Source organism: Cyprinodon tularosa, unplaced genomic scaffold (assembly GCF_016077235.1).
Source record: "Cyprinodon tularosa strain WSP-4 unplaced genomic scaffold, ASM1607723v1 ctg874, whole genome shotgun sequence".
Lineage (NCBI taxonomy): Eukaryota > Metazoa > Chordata > Actinopteri > Cyprinodontiformes > Cyprinodontidae > Cyprinodon > Cyprinodon tularosa.
The window spans coordinates 462,098-483,001 of NW_024039645.1; the positions used below are offsets into that span (position 1 = coordinate 462,098).

At 41.2% G+C, this 20,904-nt stretch overlaps 1 protein-coding gene across 1 annotated transcript; it reads left to right on the forward strand.

Annotated features, from left to right (window-relative positions):
- The first annotated feature begins 1,257 nt into the window (after window positions 1–1,257).
- Window positions 1,258–20,635, forward strand: LOC119775518. The gene is made up of 5 exons (XM_038273515.1): window positions 1,258–1,419; window positions 3,040–3,393; window positions 14,404–14,763; window positions 19,638–19,747; window positions 20,182–20,635. Exons 1-5 carry the CDS (start codon window positions 1,359–1,361, stop codon window positions 20,383–20,385), a joined length of 1,089 nt encoding a protein of 362 aa, XP_038129443.1. The 5' UTR covers window positions 1,258–1,358; the 3' UTR covers window positions 20,386–20,635.
- The last annotated feature ends 269 nt before the right edge of the window (window positions 20,636–20,904 follow it).

A 20,904-nucleotide genomic window follows, 5' to 3' on the forward strand; every position in this document is an offset into this window, starting at 1 on the left:
CCAGAAAAAGAGAACTTTCATCTGAAACTCGACAGTCTATTCTTGTTCTTAGAAATGCAGGCTGTTCCATGCGAGAAATTGCCAAGAAATTGAAGATTTCCTACAACGGTGTGTACTACTCCCTTCAGAGGACAGCACAAACAGGCTCTAACCAGAGCAGAAAAAGAAGTGGGAGGCCGCGTTGCACAACTGAGCAAGAAGATAAGTACATTAGAGTCCTTAGTTTGAGAAACAGACGCCTCACAGGTCCCCAACTGGCATCTTCATTAAATAGAACCCGCAAAACACCAGTGTCGACATCTACAGTGAAGAGGCGGCTGCAGCATTCTGGGCTTCAGGGCAGAGAAGCAAAGAAAAAGCCAAATCTGAGACTGGCCAATAAAAGAAAAAGATTAAGATGGGCAAAAGAACACAGACATTGGACAGAGGAAGACTGGAAAAAACTGTTATGGACGGATGAATCCAAGTTTGAGGTGTTTGGATCACAAAGAAGAACGTTTGTGAGTTGCAGAATAAATAAAAAGATGCAGGAAGAATGCCTGACGCAATCTGTTAAGCATGGTGGAGGTCATGTGATGGTCTGGGGTTGGTTTGGTGCTGGTAAGGTGGGAGATTTGTACAGGAAGATGAGCGCAGTCCTAGGAACAGCTAAGATACTGCGCAGAACCCTCAAACTCCCAGGCCTCTGGTAGAGGACCCCAGCTTGAGGATGACACATACCACCCCACGAGGGGTGAGAAAACAGTTTTATATATATATATATATATACAGTATATATATATCTATATATATATCTATATATATATAGATATATATATAGATAGATGTGTGTATGTGTGCGTGTGTGAAGGGGGGGATCATGGAACATGATGCAACTTATCTGTGAGAAACACAACAGTTGACATCCTGTTCACAGATGGACAGTCAGCATTGTTTCCTCTGGGATATTCAAATACTGGTTACAATACTTTTTGTAGAAGTGAAGCAATTAATGCAAATTTTAATAACCTTATGAGATGCAAAAATAACCTCCTGCAAACAACAAGAGAAATCTATTGCCATATTGTCGTTAAGGAGTCACATTCCTCAGTATTTTTGCTTTTTTATACACGTGACATGGATGTATTGTTAGAAGATAGCGGGTTTGACATCAAGAATATTGTTGTATTTTTCAGACTGTGCTTCCTCTTGCACAAGCCTTGAGGTTAGAAGGTGGAGCTATAATGAGTTCCTCTGGGTTTCATTTACGGTTACCCAAACTTTTATCACATCATGTTTGAATGGTGTACATGCTTGGTGTCATGGTTTACATCTCCATCCTCCTTCAGAGTGGCTTTTAGCGTCGGTGCTCATTGAAGATGGCTGGGATTTTCTACCTGGCTTTTCTTTGGACTGCTTTCATCACACAGACAGGATTTGGTAAGTTAGCTTAAGGCATACCCAGTTAGGCACATTCCTCTCAATGAAAAGAAATTCATTTTATTTCTATAGCACCAATTCAACCAGATGTTATCTCATCTTATCTTAGTGGAAATTTGAAGCAGCCTCAATTATCTGTGTGTTTTACTTGATATGTTTTTCATGCACCTGTCATTTAATTTAAAGTATCTCTGTGTATTATGGAACTTTGCTGCCAGGACTCCCTTGAAAAAGAGGTTTTTAATCTAAATGGGATTATTATTCTCATTAGATAAAGGTTTATTAAAATAAAATAAACAGATTGATTCAAAGTTTTCCATCTAAGGAAAACCAGCTGATTTTATCGACTTATTGACTTGAAGTGACAACTATAAAAAATGTTTTCATGTTAGAAGAATTTGCAGACATGTGGGAAGAAAAAAAAAATTGGCAAACTTACTTTTAGCTTTAAAAAAAGAATTGTTTTAAAGTTCAACGTTTCAAAGTAATTTAAGGAAATAGTAACTACTAATGTTTAAGAAATGGGTGTAATTTGCTTTTTTGGTAACTTAAATAAAACTAGTTTTGCTTTACGATAGTCCAACAAAATACAAAGAAACACACAAGCTTCAATTTAGGAACTTAAAAAACGGAACTGATGTGGATTTATATTAATGTATAAGTGTGTATTTTAATGTTACGTCGCAGGCTGTGCTTAATGGGATGATATATAACACCGATATTAGAATTTACACAGCAGTTTCACTATTTTTTGATAGATGTTCTATCTTATTAATGTTGCATTTTGTTATACGTATAAACTGATTCTGAAAAAAAGCTGAGAAATGCATGAATGTTTTGTGGCCATCAAAATGCTTCAGTTGAGTAAAAGCATTTTGCACAATTTGGCACAATTGGAGAGGTTTGGAGACGCTTGTGACACCAAAAGTTGAAAGCCCCACAGCTGTGGAACTGTTACACCTAGAAGGTCTGAAACTTTCTGTGGTTGACATCACATAGAACACATTTAATACAAAGATACCTGCCTTTTCTCAAGCATGTTCAAACAATTATTTTATGAGAATAAAAAAACAACTTTGAGTTATATTTGAACTCATGCAGTTTAGCCTGTGTTTAAGTCACTATTTTTATTATTTTTTTTCAGAAACTAGAAGATTTTAGCTTCCAAATGACGTATCACGCAGGTAATTTGGGCTTACAGTTCCTCAGTTATTTGCTTTTCCATTTGGGTATAAAAAATAGGCGAGAATGACTTCAAATGAGGTCGGGGTTAAGAGGTTAAAGAGTTGTGGGAATGCACACTGTGAATAAAGGCGCTTTTTAAAGCTCAGATTTTAACTGTGGGTTGCGGGTTCGATTCCTGGTTTACTGGGGTTAAAGGTTTTCGGTGGATTGCACCGATGAAAAGCAAATATGCTGTTCTCATTTCGTTAGTTTTGTTTTTGCACACTCATTACTTCCCCATTACAGTCATTATTGGACCCATATTTCAAAATATTTTTGAAAAAAAAAATGTCCCTGCTTCCTATTTTTATTTAAAAATGACACCATAGATAAATAGAAATGGATCAATAGCCATCGCATCATTTCATTTTATTGACCATTTGTATGCCTTTGCAGTGCTGTGTGGGGAGGTTTCCTTCGTGGAGCGGCTGGAGGGAGAGTCTGTGTTTATCCGCTGCCACATGGAGCCCAGGGGCCCGCGGCCCTATGGTCTCTACCTGAAGCGCACCTGGATCCGCAGCGGGGAGGTTTTCTTCAAATACACAGAGAACGACCCTTCTGTTAACGAGTCCTTTAAAGAGCGAGTGAGCATCAGCGGAGACCCGAGTGATTACTCTGTCAACGTCAGCATCTCCCAGCTGAGGGCCGCGGACACAGACCGCTACACCTGCGAGTTCGTGGTGGAGAGGGTGGGATCCGAGGACCAAAGGATTCAAGGAAACGCTGAGATCTTCCTCCGAGTTATTTCCGGTGAGTCTCATTTCCCTCATGAACAGGAAGCAGCAAGGAAGTGAAACCTCCAGAAACCACCAGCTTTTCCTCCTCTTTCCCAGAGCTGAGCAGAACATTTTAACAGCAAAGCTCTAAAAGACAGACAGGGGCCCCATGAATAGAGAAGACAACACATAGAACAGCCCCATCCTACAGATAGAGAACTGTTAATAGAATAGACATCCATTATCTGTTCTAGGTTGTGTCCCTCTCTTCTTGTCCCTTTTCTTCTTGTTTTCCTCTCTATGTTTTGTACTCAGCTGACTTTTCATGCTGTCTCTAAAGGAATGAAAGATTTTTTCCAAGCACTAAGCTCACTTAGCTGATTGCTCCTTCCTGTGTTTCCAAAAAGGCCAAAGTAAATAACCCAGTCCTTCTTTTCACTGTAGACAAGCCATGATCTGCTTATCTGTTCTCCATTTTTCATTTGGATGAAATAATAGCTGCATGAATCATGACAGCAGACAAGATAGAGGAGAGCAGGAGGCGGGGTTACCAATCTACTCGCTCTGGAGAGCAGAGTTCGCTGCTTTTAGATGTTGTCTCCAAAGTCTCCAGTAGCAGAAAAAAGTCTCTAGATTTGGCGCTAGGAGCTTTTTAGAAATCAAAGTGCTAGAGGGGTCTGAAAAGTGGCTAAATATGAGACACACTTAATATTAGTTTAGCACCGATACCAGTATCGGTCGGGGCTCCGTTCCAGCACTAAAATGGTGATATCAGTATCGGCGAGTACCAACAAATAGGGCACTGATACCATTTTTAGAGCCAAAAGTTTCTTTAACTATTGTCACCCATTCTAGGTAGGCAATAAAATGTTCTACTGGATTCACTTTGTATTTGTTTGTTTCCTTCTTCACAAAGGTAGGCAGCAGCTGGACATGAAGCCATTATGCCAATTATCTTACATCCAAGTAGTCTGCAGTTCTTCATATATACACACAAATTTCAAACAAATGGTATCGGCCGATACTGCACAGCCAGGTATCGGGGCCAAAAAATGGCATCGGTGCAACACTACTTCTTATTATAAGCGTTCTGATGCCGTTTTACCAAAAGTATTTTGATCTAAAACATTATTAATGTGCACTAATAAGGAATAGTTATATTAACCATACATGTAAACAGAGGTTTATGGTCCCCCCAGGAAGTTGGAGCCCCAGGAAACTGCCTAGTATTGCCTAATGGTAAATCCCCCCCCTCACTGTGTGCCACCCTATTGTTTTGCTGCTATGCTTCCTGTGTTGAAAGACTCAATCTGCTAGTTTCAGTTTTTATTTAATTGTTGTGTGTCATCAGACAGAAATGAATCAGTATTTAAAAAGAATTTTGTCTCAAAACAGGAAGGGGGCTTTGACATATTTGACATATGTGAAGAAACCCAGTTTAGAAGCAAACAGGGACAGTTTCAGTTTGCCGTACGAACGCAGCCAAACCACTGAAGGTACTTTAAATCTGAAATGATTCCATCCTGTTCAATAAATGATCAGTGTTTTTAATTGAGAGTAATTTTCATGTGAATCTGCTTTACCGGAGGCAGTAGTGTTCTTTGACAAAAAATTGTCAAAGAACACTACTGCCACCTACTGGTTAGTGACGTAACGGTGCGGTATCGGCTGTTGTTGATCAAGTCCCAGTGCTGTATCTGGTGTTTGTCACAACGCGCTATTATCCAAGTCATCTTGAAAACATTCTTCTTCCAAATGTTGGCTATATGTTACGGGTTTTTTCTCTGGCCAGAAGTTCGATGGCAAATCCTCCCTCTTCAAGTTTGTAATTCGATTCAATTCAGTTTATTTCTATAGCACCAATTCACATGAAGAGAGCACATCCAGTTAGTCACAGTCAGAGAAACAGGACTACACTGGAAAACAGGCCAAGCTCCAACATCTAGAAACAAAGGTGTTGATGGCAGCAGCACAGCTGATATTTCTCTCCAGGATGGAGTCACAGCCAAACAGGAACAGACCAGATGAAGCTACTATGAGAAAAAGCAGAGAGAGCAGAACGTTAGAGATTGAACTAACAGATTCTGCAGAGTGGGAGAATAGAGATAGAATGAAGCAGAATGATGAAAAAGGGGTCCCTATGTCCTCCAGCAGTCTAAGCCTATAGCAGCAGAACTATAGAGATAGCTCAGGATAACCTAACTAATAAAAAAGGAAAGTTTAAAGCCTTGCCTTAAAAGTGGACGTTCAACCAGCTCCACATGCAAAGGGACGTGTAACCTCTTAATATCATGTTACATATTTGCACACCGACTGGCCATCCACTGTTCTGCTGACGACCTCAAGCTGCAGCGAGGCTCTTCTCTCTGATCCTGACAGTTTCACTGCTGCCAAGCAGTGGCCAAGCCTAAAACATATATTCTTTACTAAAGAGTTTATATCTTCCATATTCATGCTATCATAGATGTCAGTGCTTTTCCTTAAATCAGATTTATACTTGGGGGGTGGGGGGGTGGGTGGGGGGGGGTGATATTTCATAGATAGATTAAATATAATAAGAAAGTTAAATCTGTAATCAAATCATGTCAAAGTTAAATCTATTCTTTAATTGTCAATTCATGCTTTTTATTGGTTCTTGATTTGAAATAGTGTGAAGGTCTCTATATCAGCTTTCTCTTGAGGATCTTTTGTCCAGGACTCGGCTTCCTGTATTTTAGAATAAAATTTAATTTAATTCAATTCAGTTTATTTATATAGCGCCAAATTCACATCACAAGTCATCTAAAGGCACTTTACAGTTCAGAACCAGGCTCAGTGTGAGCGGCCATCTGCTGAGGCCCACTGGGGTTCAAGTTTAAACTTTTATTTGATGGGTTTTTAAAGGAAAAGTCCGGTCAGCTTGGAATAATTAGTGGATCATTATTTATACCTAAAACTAATATCTTTGAAGTGATTTAATGAATTTAGCATTAATCATTTAAAAAAAAACTATAATTTTCCTTGCGATCACTGAGTCTGGGAGCGGCCATTTTTTGCCCAAATATAGTAGCCCCTCCCTCCTGCCATCTTCCAGCAGTGACGTCACTGTGCGGTAAGCCTAGCGCCATTCTCCCCGCTTTACAAGCTAAGTCAATGGGAACTACTAGACACATCTGCAATCAACAACAATTATTGAAGATTTCCAGAGGACTTCACCATTGAAATTCACCAGAGCTATAGTGAAACTGACAATGCCCACGTGCATGGCAGCTGGATGCTGGAATACATCGGGTAAAAGTGAAAAAAAGAGTTATTCCACCTTTCTGATTCCTGATCCTCCACGGACGGGTTGGTCGTTGGATCGCCAACTTGAAGAGGGAGGATTTGCCATCGAACTTCTGGCCAGAGAAAAAACCCGTAATATGTAGCCAACATTTGGAAGAAGAATGTTTTCAAGATGACTTGGATAATAGCGCGTTGTGACAAACACCAGATACAGCACTGGGACTTGATCAACAGCCGATACCGCACCGTGACGTCACTAACCAGTAGGTGGCAGTAGTGTTCTCTGACAAACATGGATGCCTCCAGTAAAGCACATTCACATGAAAATTACTCTGAATTAAAAACACTGATCATTTATTGAACAGGATGGAATCATTTCAGATTTAAAGAACTTTCAGAAGTTTGAATTCTGAATATGAGCGACTTTTCCTTTAAAACATGGACATTTTCAAAAGCAGCCAAACTTTCTTTTCACCGCCTCTCCACCACATGCCCAGGCTAAAGCTTTAAATCCAAGCTTAAGATCATGTTTTTCAGCAGAGTCTTTTAATTAGTTTATTAATCAATGAGGGTTTGATGATCTAACGTTTGTTTTCTTTTTATGTGATCATACTGTTAAGTGCTTCACTCACCTTTATTGGTTGGTTTACAGGGCTGTATATATAAACTAGAAAATTTCTAAAGAAATTTTGAGGGGGGCCACCTACTGCCCGTCTGGGTAACTGGGCCAATACGGCCCTGGCAAGTGACGTTGGGGCTGCTTACGCCTTTGAGGGCTGCTGAGGGAAGCAAAGAGGGCTAGGTCATGGGCAAAGAGAGCTGTGTGCCACTTGTACTGAAATCTGGGAAATAGACGTGCACAGCATATGATGCACAAGGGTAATATGGGTTGTCCATATTGAACCGCAGTGGGTAAAGCGCAGTTGGCGGGCTCTGCCCGCCTGCTAGGAGCCCTTGCAGCGATGAAAAGAATCACCAATGGCGGGCTCCGCCCGCCTGCTAAGAGCCATTGCAGTGATGAAATCACCATTGGCGGGCTTCGCCCGCCTTCTAAGAGCCATTGCAGTGATGAAATCACCAATGGCGGGCTCCGCCCGCATGCTCAGAGCCATTGCAGTGATGAAATTACAAATGGCTATGAGCAATATGCCAGAATGTATGAGTGTGTATAAGGAAGAGGCTTTTATTCTGTAGAGTCCCTGTAGTCTTATTTTGAAAGTCTATCATGGATGTGCATCAAAAGAGGGGTCATGCCCAGCAGTGATATAGAATCCATTTCCAAATGTTAAATCACTGGTTTTCCATGTTATTAGGTGAATAGCTGCTGTATTACAGAGTAAATGGGAGACTTTTATTGTGAAATTTGCTCTGGGGTGTGTTTTGAAAAGGTCACTAGAGTCTAATAAAAACAACCTGGAAGAGTTTGGGTCATAATGTTGAGCCATTTGCATCAATTATTGCATTAGTATAATCTAGAGGCTTTTATTTTGTAGGGTCCCTGGAGTCTTATTTTGAAAGTCCAACAGAGTTGTGTTTAGAGAAAATGTTCAGACCCAGCAATCATAGTTGATGACTTTCCAATCGTTAAATCACTCTTTTTCCATGTTATTAGGGCAGTAGATGAAGCGGAAATGGGAGGCTTTTATTTTGAAATTTGCCATAGGGTGTGTTTTAAACAGTCTCCTAGAGTCTATTCTCTAAAATGGGGTTGAGTTTGGGTCATAATGTTGAGCCATATAGGGCAATAAATATATGTAAAAAATATAGAGGCTTTTATTTTGTAGGGTCCCTGGAGTCTTATTTTGAAAGTCTATCAGTGTTGAGTGGCAAGGGAAGTGTCATGGACAGCAGTCATATAGTGTCCATTTTCCAATGTTAAATCAGTGCTTTCACCCTCCATTGGATTAATATGTGCTGTTTAAAACAGCAGAGGTAAAATCTCTTTGAAGCACGGTTACCTTGACAACGCTTAACGAGCCTGTCAGTGACAGAGAGAAAAGCGCAGCACTATCGTTCCTTAGCTCTCAGGCTTTTTTGAATGGGAGGAACAGCTGCTGAACAAACGACTGCTGAGCAAAAACCGTAATAGGTATTAGAAAAATTCTTTCAGTGAAAGCAACATCTATCCTTTGTCTCAGACTGGGGTAACCTTCATGTCTGTAGGTCTTTCACAACCCAAAACGAAGCACAAACAAAATGGCTGATCCCACCTGCTCCTCCCTTTGTTTAAACTGCAGCACCACACTCTGTCACCTTTAAGCTGCTATAGCACCCCTCCGAACAAACGACAGCTGAGTAAAAACCGTAAAAGGTATCTGAAAAATTATTTTTATCTAAGCTAAAGCTATATCTTGTCTTCAATTGGAGTAACTTTCATGGCTGTAGGTCATCTACAACCTGAATGGGAAGAGAAAGAATAAGAAAAAACGGGTCCTCAGTCCTTAGCTTCTAACTGAGCTAGCTGCAGCAACACACTCTCACTCACCTTTAAGCTGCTAAAGCCCCCCTCCGAACAAAGGACTGCTGAGTAAAAACCATAAATGATATCTGAAAAATTATTTTTATCTAAGCTACAGCTATATCTTTACTTCAATTAGAGTAACCTTCATGTCTGTAGGTCTTTCACAACCCAAAACGAAGCACAAACAAAATGGCTGATCCCACCAGCTCCTCCCTTTGTTTAAACTGCAGCACCACACTCTGTCACCTTTAAGCTGCTATAGCACCCCTCCGAACAAACGACTGCTGAGCAAAAACCGTAAAAGGTATTAGAAAAATTCTTTCAGTGAAAGAAACATCTATCCTTTGTCTCAGACTGGGGTAACCTTCATGTCTGTAGGTCTTTCACAACCCAAAACGAAGCACAAACAAAATGGCTGATCCCACCTGCTCCTCCCTTTGTTTAAACTGCAGCACCACACTCTGTCATCTTTAAGCTGCTATAGCACCCCTCCGAACAAACGACTGCTGAGTAAAAACCGTAAAAGGTATCTGAAAAATTATTTTTATCTAAGCTAAAGCTATATCTTGTCTTCAATTGGAGTAACTTTCATGGCTGTAGGTCATCTACAACCTGAATGGGAAGAGAAAGAATAAGAAAAACGGGTCCTCAGTCCTTAGCTTCTAACTGAGCTAGCTGCAGCAACACACTTTCACTCACCTTTAAGCTGCTAAAGCCCCCCTCCGAACAAATGACTGCTGAGTAAAAACCATAAATGATATCTGAAAAATTATTTTTATCTAAGCGACAGCTATATCTTGTCTTCAATTGGAGTAACTTTCATGGCTGTAGGTCATCTACAACCTGAATGGGAAGAGAAAGAAAAAGACAAAACGTTTTCTCACACCTGATCTTTTAATTGAGCTAGCTGCAGCAGGTCCCTCTCACCCAGCTTTCTGGTGCTTAAAATGTCCTCCGAACAAACGACTGCTGAGCAAAAACCGTATGAGTTATTCAAAAAATTCTTTCACCGTGAGCGTCAGCCATCCTTCGACTCCAACTATGCCAACTTTGGTGTATGTGTGTCTTTCAGAAAAATATTTATGACGAGTTGAAAACATATAATGTCATTCGTTTTTCTCCCCACTGCTGCTCCAAAACCAATGAAAAACGGCTCTGATTTTCATCGACTTTAGGTCGGTCTGGAGCGTTTTTAAGGAAAAGTATTAATCCTACCGTAATTCTGAAGACATTGTGTGAGTCCAGAGGTTTCAGCCTACAAACTGACCAAAAATGGTGACTCTAGCTATAAATATGTGGCCGTGAGGGCGATTTTAAAATGTTTTTTGGTCTTAAAAAAACGGCTGCCTCACACTCTAGCTTTTCAGTCTCTCCACTCTAGAAGGGTGGATTTTGCTAAAACTTTGTGGCGCTTGAGGTCTGATTATACAAAAACCGTAGCAGTTATCAACATACCGTCTTCAGTTTTAAATAGACGAAGGATTTATCTACAAACTGAGCTTTAAACTGTTTTTCTACATGAATGTATGCCGACACAGTGAGGTGCTGTTTTTTATGCTTTTTTTCCCTCTCCCCATTCATTTCCTATGGGATTTTTTTTGCGACGTTTTCGCTAATAATTCGCAAACCTTCGGACTAATGAGAAAGTTTTATACAAGCACGCATCGCACCATTGGTCCCTACGCGTGTGCCAACTTTGGGCCCGATCCGACGAATGGTGCGTGACTAGTTACACGCCGAAGTTTTTAGGGGACGAGGAGAACTATAAGCTATAACTAGAAAATTTCTAAAGAAATTTTGAGGGGGGCCACCTACTGCCCGTCTGGGTAACTGTGCCAATACGGCCCTGGCAAGTGACATTGGGGCTCCCCAGACCAACTGCTTACGCCTTTGAGGGCTGCTGAGGGAAGGAAAGAGGGCTAGTTCATGGGCAAAGAGAGCTGTGTGCCACTTGTGCTGAAATCTGGGAAATAGACGTGCACAGCATATGATGCACAAGGGTAATATGGGTTGTCCATATTGAACCGCAGTGGGTAAAGTGCAGTTGGCGGGCGCTGCCCGCATGCTAGGTGCCCTTGCAGCGATGAAAAAAATCACCAATGGCGGGCTCCGCCCGCCTGCTAAGAGCCATTGCAGTGATGAAATCACCATTGGCGGGCTTCGCCCGCCTTCTAAGAGCCATTGCAGTGATGAAATCACCAATGGCGGGCTCCGCCCGCATGCTCAGAGCCATTGCAGTGATGAAATTAAAAATGGCTATGAGCAATATGCCAGAATGTATGAGTGTGTATAAGGAAGAGGCTTTTATTCTGTAGAGTCCCTGTAGTCTTATTTTGAAAGTCTATCATGGATGTGCATCAAAAGATGGGTCATGCCCAGCAGTGATATAGAATCCATTTCCAAATGTTAAATCACTGGTTTTCCATGTTATTAGGTGAATAGCTGCTGTATTACAGAGTAAATGGGAGACTTTTATTGTGAAATTTGCTCTGGGGTGTGTTTTTGAAAAGGTCACTAGAGTCTAATAAAAACAACCTGAAAGAGTTTGGGTCATAATGTTGAGCCATTTGCATCAATTATTGCATTAGTATAATCTAGAGGCTTTTATTTTGTAGGGTCCCTGGAGTCTTATTTTGAAAGTCCAACAGAGTTGTGTTTAGAGAAAATGTTCAGACCCAGCAATGATAGTTGATGACTTTCCAATCGTTAAATCACTCTTTTTTCCATGTTATTAGGGCAGTAGATGAAGCGGAAATGGGAGGCTTTTATTTTGAAATTTGCCATAGGGTGTGTTTTAAACAGTCTCCTAGAGTCTATTCTCTAAAATGGGGTTGAGTTTGGGTCATAATGTTGAGCCATATAGGGCAATAAATATATGTAAAAAATATAGAGGCTTTTATTTTGTAGGGTCCCTGGAGTCTTATTTTGAAAGTCTATCAGTGTTGAGTGGCAAGGGAAGTGTCATGGACAGCAGTCATATAGTATCCATTTCCCAATGTTAAATCAGTGCTTTCACCCTCCATTAGATTAATATGTGCTGTTTAAAACAGCAGAGGTAAAATCTGTTTGAAGCACGGTTACCTTGACAACGCTTAACGAGCCTGTCAGTGACAGAGAGAAAAGCGCAGCACTATCGTTCCTTAGCTCTCAGGCTTTTTTGAATGGGAGGAACAGCTCCGAACAAACGACTGCTGAGCAAAAACCGTATGAGTTATTCAAAAGATTTCTTCACCGTGAGCATCAGCAATCCTTCGACTCCAACTATGCCAACTTTGGTGTATGTGTGTCATTCAGAAAAATATTTATGACGAGTTGAAAACACATAATGTCATTCGTTTTTCTCCCCACTGCTGCTCCAAAACCAATGAAAAACGGCTCTGATTTTGATCGACTTTAGGTCGGTCTGGAGGGTTTTTAAGGAAAAGTATTAATCCTACCGTAATTCCGAAGACATTGTGTGAGTCCAGAGGTTTCAGCCTACAAACTGACCAAAAATGGTGACTGTAGCTCCAAATATGTGGCCGTGAGGCAAGAACAAAATGTTTTATCTTAAAAAAAATGGCTGCCTCACACTAAGAGTTCAGCAGCTGCACTGTAGCAGGCTGCTGCAGAAGCTAACTGTCAGCTAGCTTCCAGGTGCTTACCCTCCAAACAAACGACTGCTGAGCAAAAACCATAAAAGGTATCTGAAAAATTCTTTCAGTGAAAGCAACATCTATCCTTTGTCTCAGACTGGGGTAACTTTCATGTCTGTAGGTCTTTCACAACCCAAAACGAAGCACAAACAAAATGGCTGATCCCACCTGCTCCTCCCTTTGTTTTAACTGCAGGACCTCACTCTCACTCACCTTTAAGCTGCTAAAGCACCCCTCCGAACAAACGACTGCTGAGTAAAAACCATAAATGATATCTGAAAAATTCTTTTTATCTAAGCGACAGCTATATCTTGTCTTCAATTGGAGTAACTTTCATGGCTGTAGGTCATCTACAACCTGAATGGGAAGAGAAAGAAAAAGAAAAAACGTTTCATCACAGCTGAGCTTCTAATTGAGCTAGCTGCAGCAGGTCAGTCACCCAGCTTTCTGGTGCTTAAAATGTCCTCCGAACAAACGACTGCTGAGCAAAAACCGTATGAGTTATTCAGAAAATTTCTTCACCGTGAGCGTCAGCAATCCTTCAACTCCAACTATGCCAACTTTGGTGTATGTGTGTCTTTCAGAACAATATTTATGACGAGTTTAAAACACATACTGTCAATCGTTTTTCTCCCCTCTTCTGCTCCAAAACCAATGAAAAACGGCTCTGATTTTGATCAACTTTAGGTCGGTCTGGAGGGTTTTTAAGGAAAAGTATTAATCCTACCGTAATTCCGAAGACATTGTGCGGGTCCAGAGGTTTCAGTCTACAAACTGACCAAAAATGGTGACCCTAGCTATAAATATGTGGCCGTGAGGGCGAGTTTAAAATGTTTTTGGGTCTTAAAAAAACGGCTGCCTCACACTCTAGCTTTTCAGTCTCTCCACTCTAGAAGGGTGGATTTTGCTAAAACTTTGTGGCGCTTGAGGTCTGATTATACAAAAACCGTAGCAGTTATCAACATGCCGTCTTCAGTTTTATGCAGAGGAAGGATTTATCTACAAACTGAGCTTTAAACTGTTTTTCTAAGTGAATGTATGCCGACACAGTGAAGCGCTGTTTTTTATGCTTTTTTTTACCTCTCCCCATTCATTTCCTATGGGATTTTTTTGCGACGTTTTCGCTAATAATTCGCGAACCTTCGGACTAATGAGAAAGTTTTATACAAGCACGCATCGCACCATTGGTCCCGACGCGTGTGCCAACTCTGGGCCCGATCCGACAAACCGTGCGGGACTAGTTACGCGCCGAAGTTTTAGGGGACGAGGAGAACTATAAGCTATAATAATAATACGCGGAATAAATATGTGCAATAGTAATAGGTGGGCCATGCCTTCGGCATGTGGCCCCCCTAATAAATGAAATCTTTAAACAATAGTGAACATTTCCAAGTGGGTTTAATGTTTAATTATCTTATTAATTCACAAACTCCATTTCATTACATCTGTTTTAATGCTTGAACATATTGATCGAATCCATTTATGTTCTTTTCTTTGTTAAACTGTAATTTTTTTGTCCTGTTCTTGATTTAAATGTTCTGAACATGAATTTCTGTGTTCTGTTATACCTGGTGTTTTATTAGAGTTCACCATGAATCCTTATGAGAAGGACTGGACTCCATAGGATAATCTTTTAAAAGAAAAACTAAATTACATCCAATTTTATTCCTTCTTCTCCCTGGAGATGCCCCGGGCTCGGTGGACATTGACCTGATACAGACGTGTACTGGTGGGTCAGCTGTGCTTCCGTGTCACACCCCAAATAGCGAGGGATTGGCTGTGGAAGGCGTGATTCTGAAACGACAAGCAGGCCGCGCCCCCGTGGAGGTGGCCTACCACTCACAGCAGCACCAAAGCTCTCTGTTCCCCACCCAGAGGGTCCAGCTGGTGTCTGCGCCTGGACCCAGCGGCTTGGCCTTCAACCTGACCCTGCTGCAGCTCCAGCCTGAGGACAGCGCCCTCTACAGCTGCCAGCTGCTCCTGCGGGGCAGGTCAGACAGAAGCACCAGTCTAAGGGGTGCAGTGTTCTTTCTTTCTGTGGAAGGTGGGTGACGCCACAGAGCTGGGTGTTCTGAAATTTAAGCATCTATTATCTCGCTCTCAATCTGCAGGTTTACTAGTGATTCCTAGAATTTCTAAAAGTAGAATGGGAGGCAGATCTTTTAGTTCTCAGGCTCCTCTCCTGTGGAACCAACTACCAGTTTTAGTCCGTGAGGCAGACACCCTGTCTACTTTTAAAGGAATAGTACACCCAAAACATGATTAGCCTTCATTTTCTACTCACCCCCATGCTGAACAACACTCTGGAGTACTTTTTTGATATCTCAAATGCATCTGGAGATCTGGGAGGCTTCTTGCTGTCTGCTGACATTCAAATAATGGAGGTCTATGGCGCCCGAGACAGAAAGGTCCATAAAAGTCCACAAAAAACGTGTCAATATTCCTCCATACTGCTCGTCCAATGTATTCCAAGTGTCCTGAGTGGGTAGCGTCCATAATTTACTCGAAACAAAGTCATTTAGAATGTTTTTAGAGCATAAACAGTAGTTTATAGGATTTCCTGAAAGCCTGTTCACGAGTCTACAGAAACCGCGGCAGACCAAACCAGCGCATTCAGCTCGGCAAAGAACTCATGCTCTTCCTCAACACTGAAGTCCTCAGACATTTTTCTTTCGTTGTTTCTTTCTTTGCACAGGTAAACAGCACATTTCTTCTTCTACGCTTGCATTATCGGCAGAGCAGACGCTGAATGCGCACTTTCGTCTGGTTTGGTCTGCCGCGGTTTCCGTAGACTCGTGAACGCGCTTTCAGGAAATCCTATACACTACTGTTTATGCTCTAAAAACATTCTAAATGACTTCGTTTCGAGTAAATTCTGGACGCTACCCACTCAGGACACTTGGAATACATTGGACGAGCAGCATGGAGGAATATTGACACGTTTTTTGTGGACTTTTATGGACCTTTCTGCCTCGGGCGCCATAGACCTCCATTATTTGAATGTCAGCAGACAGCAAGAAGCCTCCCAGATCTCCAGATGCATTTGAGATATCGAAAAAGTACTCCAGAGTGTTGTTCAGCATGGGGGTGAGTAGAAAATGAAGGCTAATCATGTTTTGGGTGTACTATTCCTTTAAGGCTAGGCTTAAAACTTTCCTTTTTGATAAAGCTTCTAGTTAGAGTGGCTCAGGTTATCCTGAGCTATCTCTATAGTTCTGCTGCTATAGGCTTAGACTGCTGGAGGACATAGGGACCCCTTTTTCATCATTCTGCTTCATTCTATCTCTAGTCTCCCACTCTGCAGTATTTGGTAGTTTAATATCTAGTTTCATCTGGTCTGTTCCTGTTTGGCTGTGACTCCATTATGGAGGGAAATATCAGCTGTGCTGCTGCCATTAACACCTTAGATTTTAGATGATGGAGTTGGGTCTGTTTTTTTCAGTGTTTAGTCCTCTTTCTCTCCTACAAATTGCTTTGGGCTCAGCTTTTACTGTCACTAACTGTATGTGCTCTCGGTCATCACTGTGGCATGGAAATTTCTGTCCCAGACAGAGTTCCTTAAGGAACTAGCTTAACGTTACCTTTTCCAACAAAGAGAGTAGTTATAGATTAGTGCTCCTTTGCTTCTTTTTCTATGTCTGTTTCTGTCTCCTTGAACCCGAATCGGCCTCAGCAGATGGCCGCTCACACTGAGCCTGGTTCTGGTTCTCCTGGTAAAGGCTAATACAAGTATTTTAGAACCTTCTTTATTGTTACAAACCTCTTTAGTTTGTATGGAGCTAAATCAGTGAAAGCTTGCATTAACACTGAATGATGTTGCATTGAAAAATAAAAAAACACTGAAAAATTGTGGGTGGCTCGTGGTATTTTCACAACTGCTTGCTTGGCACCATGTGGCCTTTTGGAACAACCTCATGCCCACAGACACCATACTGTTTACCTTTACTCTAGACTGTTTTTGGAGATATCTTAAGAATTTTAACAAAAAAAAAAAACTGATTGTATTCATCAGTCATTGATTTGCAGGACAAGCGTCACCTTTAACGATTCGCTAGTTGAAATGATTTCAGACAGATTTTCCAGCTGCTTCTGTCTCCTTGAACCCCAGTGGGCCTCAGCAGATGGCCGCTCACACTGAGCCTGGTTCTGCTGGAGGTTTCTTCCTGTTAAAAGGGAGTTTTTCCTCTCCACTGTCGCTACAAGCGTGCTTAGTGTGAGGGATTGCTGAAGAGTCAATGAGTCGATGCAATCAGCTGGTTTTCCTTAGATAGAAAACTTTTAATCAATCTGACTGGATGATCTGGTGAACTGGAAAGTGACCTGAGATGACATGATGTGAATTGGAGCTATAGAAATAAACTGACTTTTCAAGAAGTCACTTATCATACAAAAGTCTCAGAAAAAGATGGATTTTAGCTTTAAAGTAATAATTTCATACAGAAACCCCACATTCATATCTTCAGGTAACACAGAGTACATGTCAGACTTAATAATATTACTTTAGCGATAGTTTCAAGGTGTTGCTTTATTGTATATCTCGTACCGTGTCTTTCGGTTGTGCTGTTCTTTTTTCATCTCGTTGCAGGTGATGAGGCAGACTGAAAATGTTTTGTCATTGTCTCCTTTCTATCTCTTCTTTCTTTCATCTTTTCTCTTTTTCTTCTTCTGTTTTTCTGCTCTACTTACATTGCAGCGTCCATATAAACTGTAAAACTCCCTGCATAATTATAATAAAGCTATTTATATGCATTATAAAATGTGAAAGTAAAATCTGTTGGGCTCTTTTTGGCATCAAGACAATTATTCTTATTGCCACATTGCCAGACAGGACACTGTGAAAAAAAAAAAAAAAATATATATATATATAATTTGTTTCTGCTACCAAATAAAGCTCCCTGCTGTAGATGAGCGATCTGATAACTTGATGCAACAACCTAACAACATTCTTAAGTGACAGAAGTTTCCAAACCACAATGTTTATCAGAATAAACACGCTAACTCTGGTTATAAATATCCCCCCCACCCCCAACCCCCCCTCACCACCACCACCACCGAAGTTAAGATCATTTCTCAGTTTTTCTAAAGACAACTTAATAGACAACATTATCAATAATAGTGTTGTCTATGGACTGATGCACTTCCATTGCTATTTAATTTAAACACTTAATTTCCAATATTCTGTCGGTATACAAACTTTTATTTGACTGTTTTGTGTTATAAGACAACATAAAGTAGTGCATATGCATCTTTGATTCCCCTAAAGAATGAAACATAAACAGGCCCAGCAACAAGTTCAATAGAACTGAATCAGTTCAGGTTGTTTTTTTAGAAGAAAGAAAAAAGAAAAAGAGATTGTAGTGGAAAAAAGTAGTGAACTATTCACCCCAGTTAAATAAACGGAGATCGATGGATTTCACTCAGTCAGCACTTTATTTTTATCTTTTTAAAGAGAGAACAGTTCATCATTCGGTCCTTATTTCATGGTAATCAGCCCTGTTCTTGCCTGGGCAGCGTTCGCTCCTCCTTACTTACAATAATGGAAACTTATCAAGAGTTCAAAACAAATTACACTTTGGTTAAACTGTAAAAGTTTATGAATAAACCTTGATAAAGAATCTGGTTTGTTATGGGAAGAAAGAATGTCTAAAAACATCCCTCGCTCAGGGGGAATTGTGTGGCTCTGCAGGTGAAACAGGCTGAATGGAAACTTTTATAGTGAATAAATAGCATTAATTAATATATGAAATAAGAGAAACTAAATTTTCCGACCACACAATTTAATCAGAATGATCAAACAATGCTTTCAAGTTCAGTTTATTATTCTCAAACTACCATCCACATAGCTCTACACGGTAGTGGCAGCATGGTGGTGTGGGGTTCTTCACCGGGAACTTGTAAGATGGGTTCCTGCAAGACCATCGTCAAAAAACCGGAGCTAAAATAAACTAGGTATGAGTAAAAGGTTAAAGTGGTCTAGTCAAAGTCCTGACCGGCAATCTGTAGAAAGACTCTTCATCCAACCTGTTTGAGCACAGAAGAATGGAGGAGCTGCACAGGCGGTAGAGACAAACTGTGAGATCTTTGCGGCTTCAGTCGAGATAAAAGACAAGCAGGATAAAGTTCAAATACATGCCACACTATCCAGATCTCTTCCTGTGAGATAACATTCACGCACAACAATAATTCTATTCAGTTTATTTCTATAGCTCCAATTCACATCATGTCATCTCAGGTCACTTTCCAGTTCACCAGATCATCCAGTCAGATTGATTCAAAGTTTTCTATCTAAGGAAAACCAGCTGATTGCATCGACTGATTGACTCTTCAGCAATCCCTCACACTAAGCATGCTTGTAGCGACAGTGGAGAGGAAAAACTCCCTTTGAACAGGAAGAAACCTCCAGCAGAACCAGGCTCAGTGTGAGCGGCCATCTGCTGAGGCCCACTGGGGTTCAAGGAGACAGAAGCAGACATAGAAAAAGAAGCATAGATACAATAAGCACAAAGAACAACAGCGTCGACTACACAGAATGTAAACGGTGATCGCTTCTACTATCAAAACATCTCCAGCCAATCAGCTGTCAGGGATTAGATTCCTCTCCTGCTAACGGCCAAAGTGTGTGGATCATATCAGTTCCTCTGCGTTACGATGATAACCTGGTTCTGTGGGTTCTTATTCATGAACGCTCCGGATCTTTCCATCTCCTCCTCTCTGCAGTAACCGCTGTCCTTCAAATAACAATAAATTCAAACTGCAGCTTCAGGAGGAAGGAAGTCTGTGGTTTCTGCTTTTGGTCCGACTCACATGAGCTGTTAATGTGCACATTCTCTTATCACCTTTTTCTATATCTCACACAATGAAATTGTCTTTATATTAAACGTGTCTGTATGTTTTTTTTTTTGTTTTTGTTTCCTGCAGCCAACCGGTGCGTCTGCTCCAGCTACCCCACGCTGCTGTACGCCCTGTCAGGCGCCGTGGGCGTCCTCATCCTCCTCCTGATCCTCGTTGGATGTGTCGCCCTTTCTAAGGTAAGTTTTTTTTTTTTTGCAGGTTGCTGCAATTAGATATCGCTCATAGAAGGAGGAGGGGGGGTAAAAAAAACAGCACCTGCTTAGCTCAGAGCGTGCCAGAGTAGTTCCTCTCCAGCTCACCACAAAAACCGCTCTGGTTTCATAAGCTTTGCTGCGAGTTGTCAGCATGTTTTTCTAAAAGCTTAGCAGCAACACATATTTTATGTTTCGCAATATTTTTTTAATCATATAATGATTAAAGGAAAGAGTTTTTTTTTTCATACTTTCCTGAAAGGTTTAAACTCCTCTGGAGGTTGAATAATTGTAGACAATCTGGAAGAGAGAATGAAAAACTCTGATTTTGACACAGGAAATCGAGAGTTTGTCGTTTCTTAGTTTGTTCAGTTCCCTGATTTGTTTTTCTTCTCCTGTCGTGTTTCGATGGTGTTTAGGGTAAGGCCCGTCAGAGCCCCAAGTCAAACTCCCCGGCGCCCATCTACGAGGAGATGATCGGGTCGCCCAGAAGAAAACTGGCCCCTCTCCAGCTGGAGGACGTCGAGTCCTCCGAGTACAAAAACTGCCCGTTGAAGAGAAGCAGCCCTGGGAACCACTATGAGAGCCCGACTGGGGCCCTCTTCCCCAGCAGGGATCCTTAGAAATAAAATGTTAGACCAGGTCAGGCTGGACTGGGAGCGATTTTTGGCCCTGGCATTTTCCCATCTACACCGGCCTGCTTATTGCCACCTTATTAACATGAATGTGACATCAGATGTCACTGCCTCATGTTTTCCAGACCAAAACATTTTCATAAACCGCCTGGATGTATGAAATCTCGCCCAAATTGAACCAAAGTCTATTGATCTCTTAGGCCATAAATCTAAAGAAATTTTTTACCCATTGATGGCCATCCCAACCTGGCAACCAGAGGCGTGCACAGACATTTTAGGGGGCAGGTGCTCAGGAGGGGGGGGGGGGAGGGCACTTTTTAGCGCACGTGGAACACTTAATTATAAAAAAAAAAAAATACACACGCATGTTGAATGAAATTTGACTTTATTTGTAACATTCTCTAAACGTGAGTTTTCAATGGAAAAAAGTCACACCACCAACAGAACAGACTAAAGCGTACTACTTTAAAGTAGTACGCAATAAAGAGACCAAAATGTGTTAAATTA

Bases quoted from the DNA above. Each gene is read 5' to 3' on its own strand.
- LOC119775518 (XM_038273515.1), top strand. From the start codon at position 1,359: ATGGCTGGGATTTTCTACCTGGCTTTTCTTTGGACTGCTTTCATCACA. The intron at 14,764-19,637 runs GTGGGTGACGCC...TGTTTCCTGCAG, and splicing joins GTTCTTTCTTTCTGTGGAAG to CCAACCGGTGCGTCTGCTCC. The intron at 19,748-20,181 runs GTAAGTTTTTTT...GATGGTGTTTAG, and splicing joins GATGTGTCGCCCTTTCTAAG to GGTAAGGCCCGTCAGAGCCC.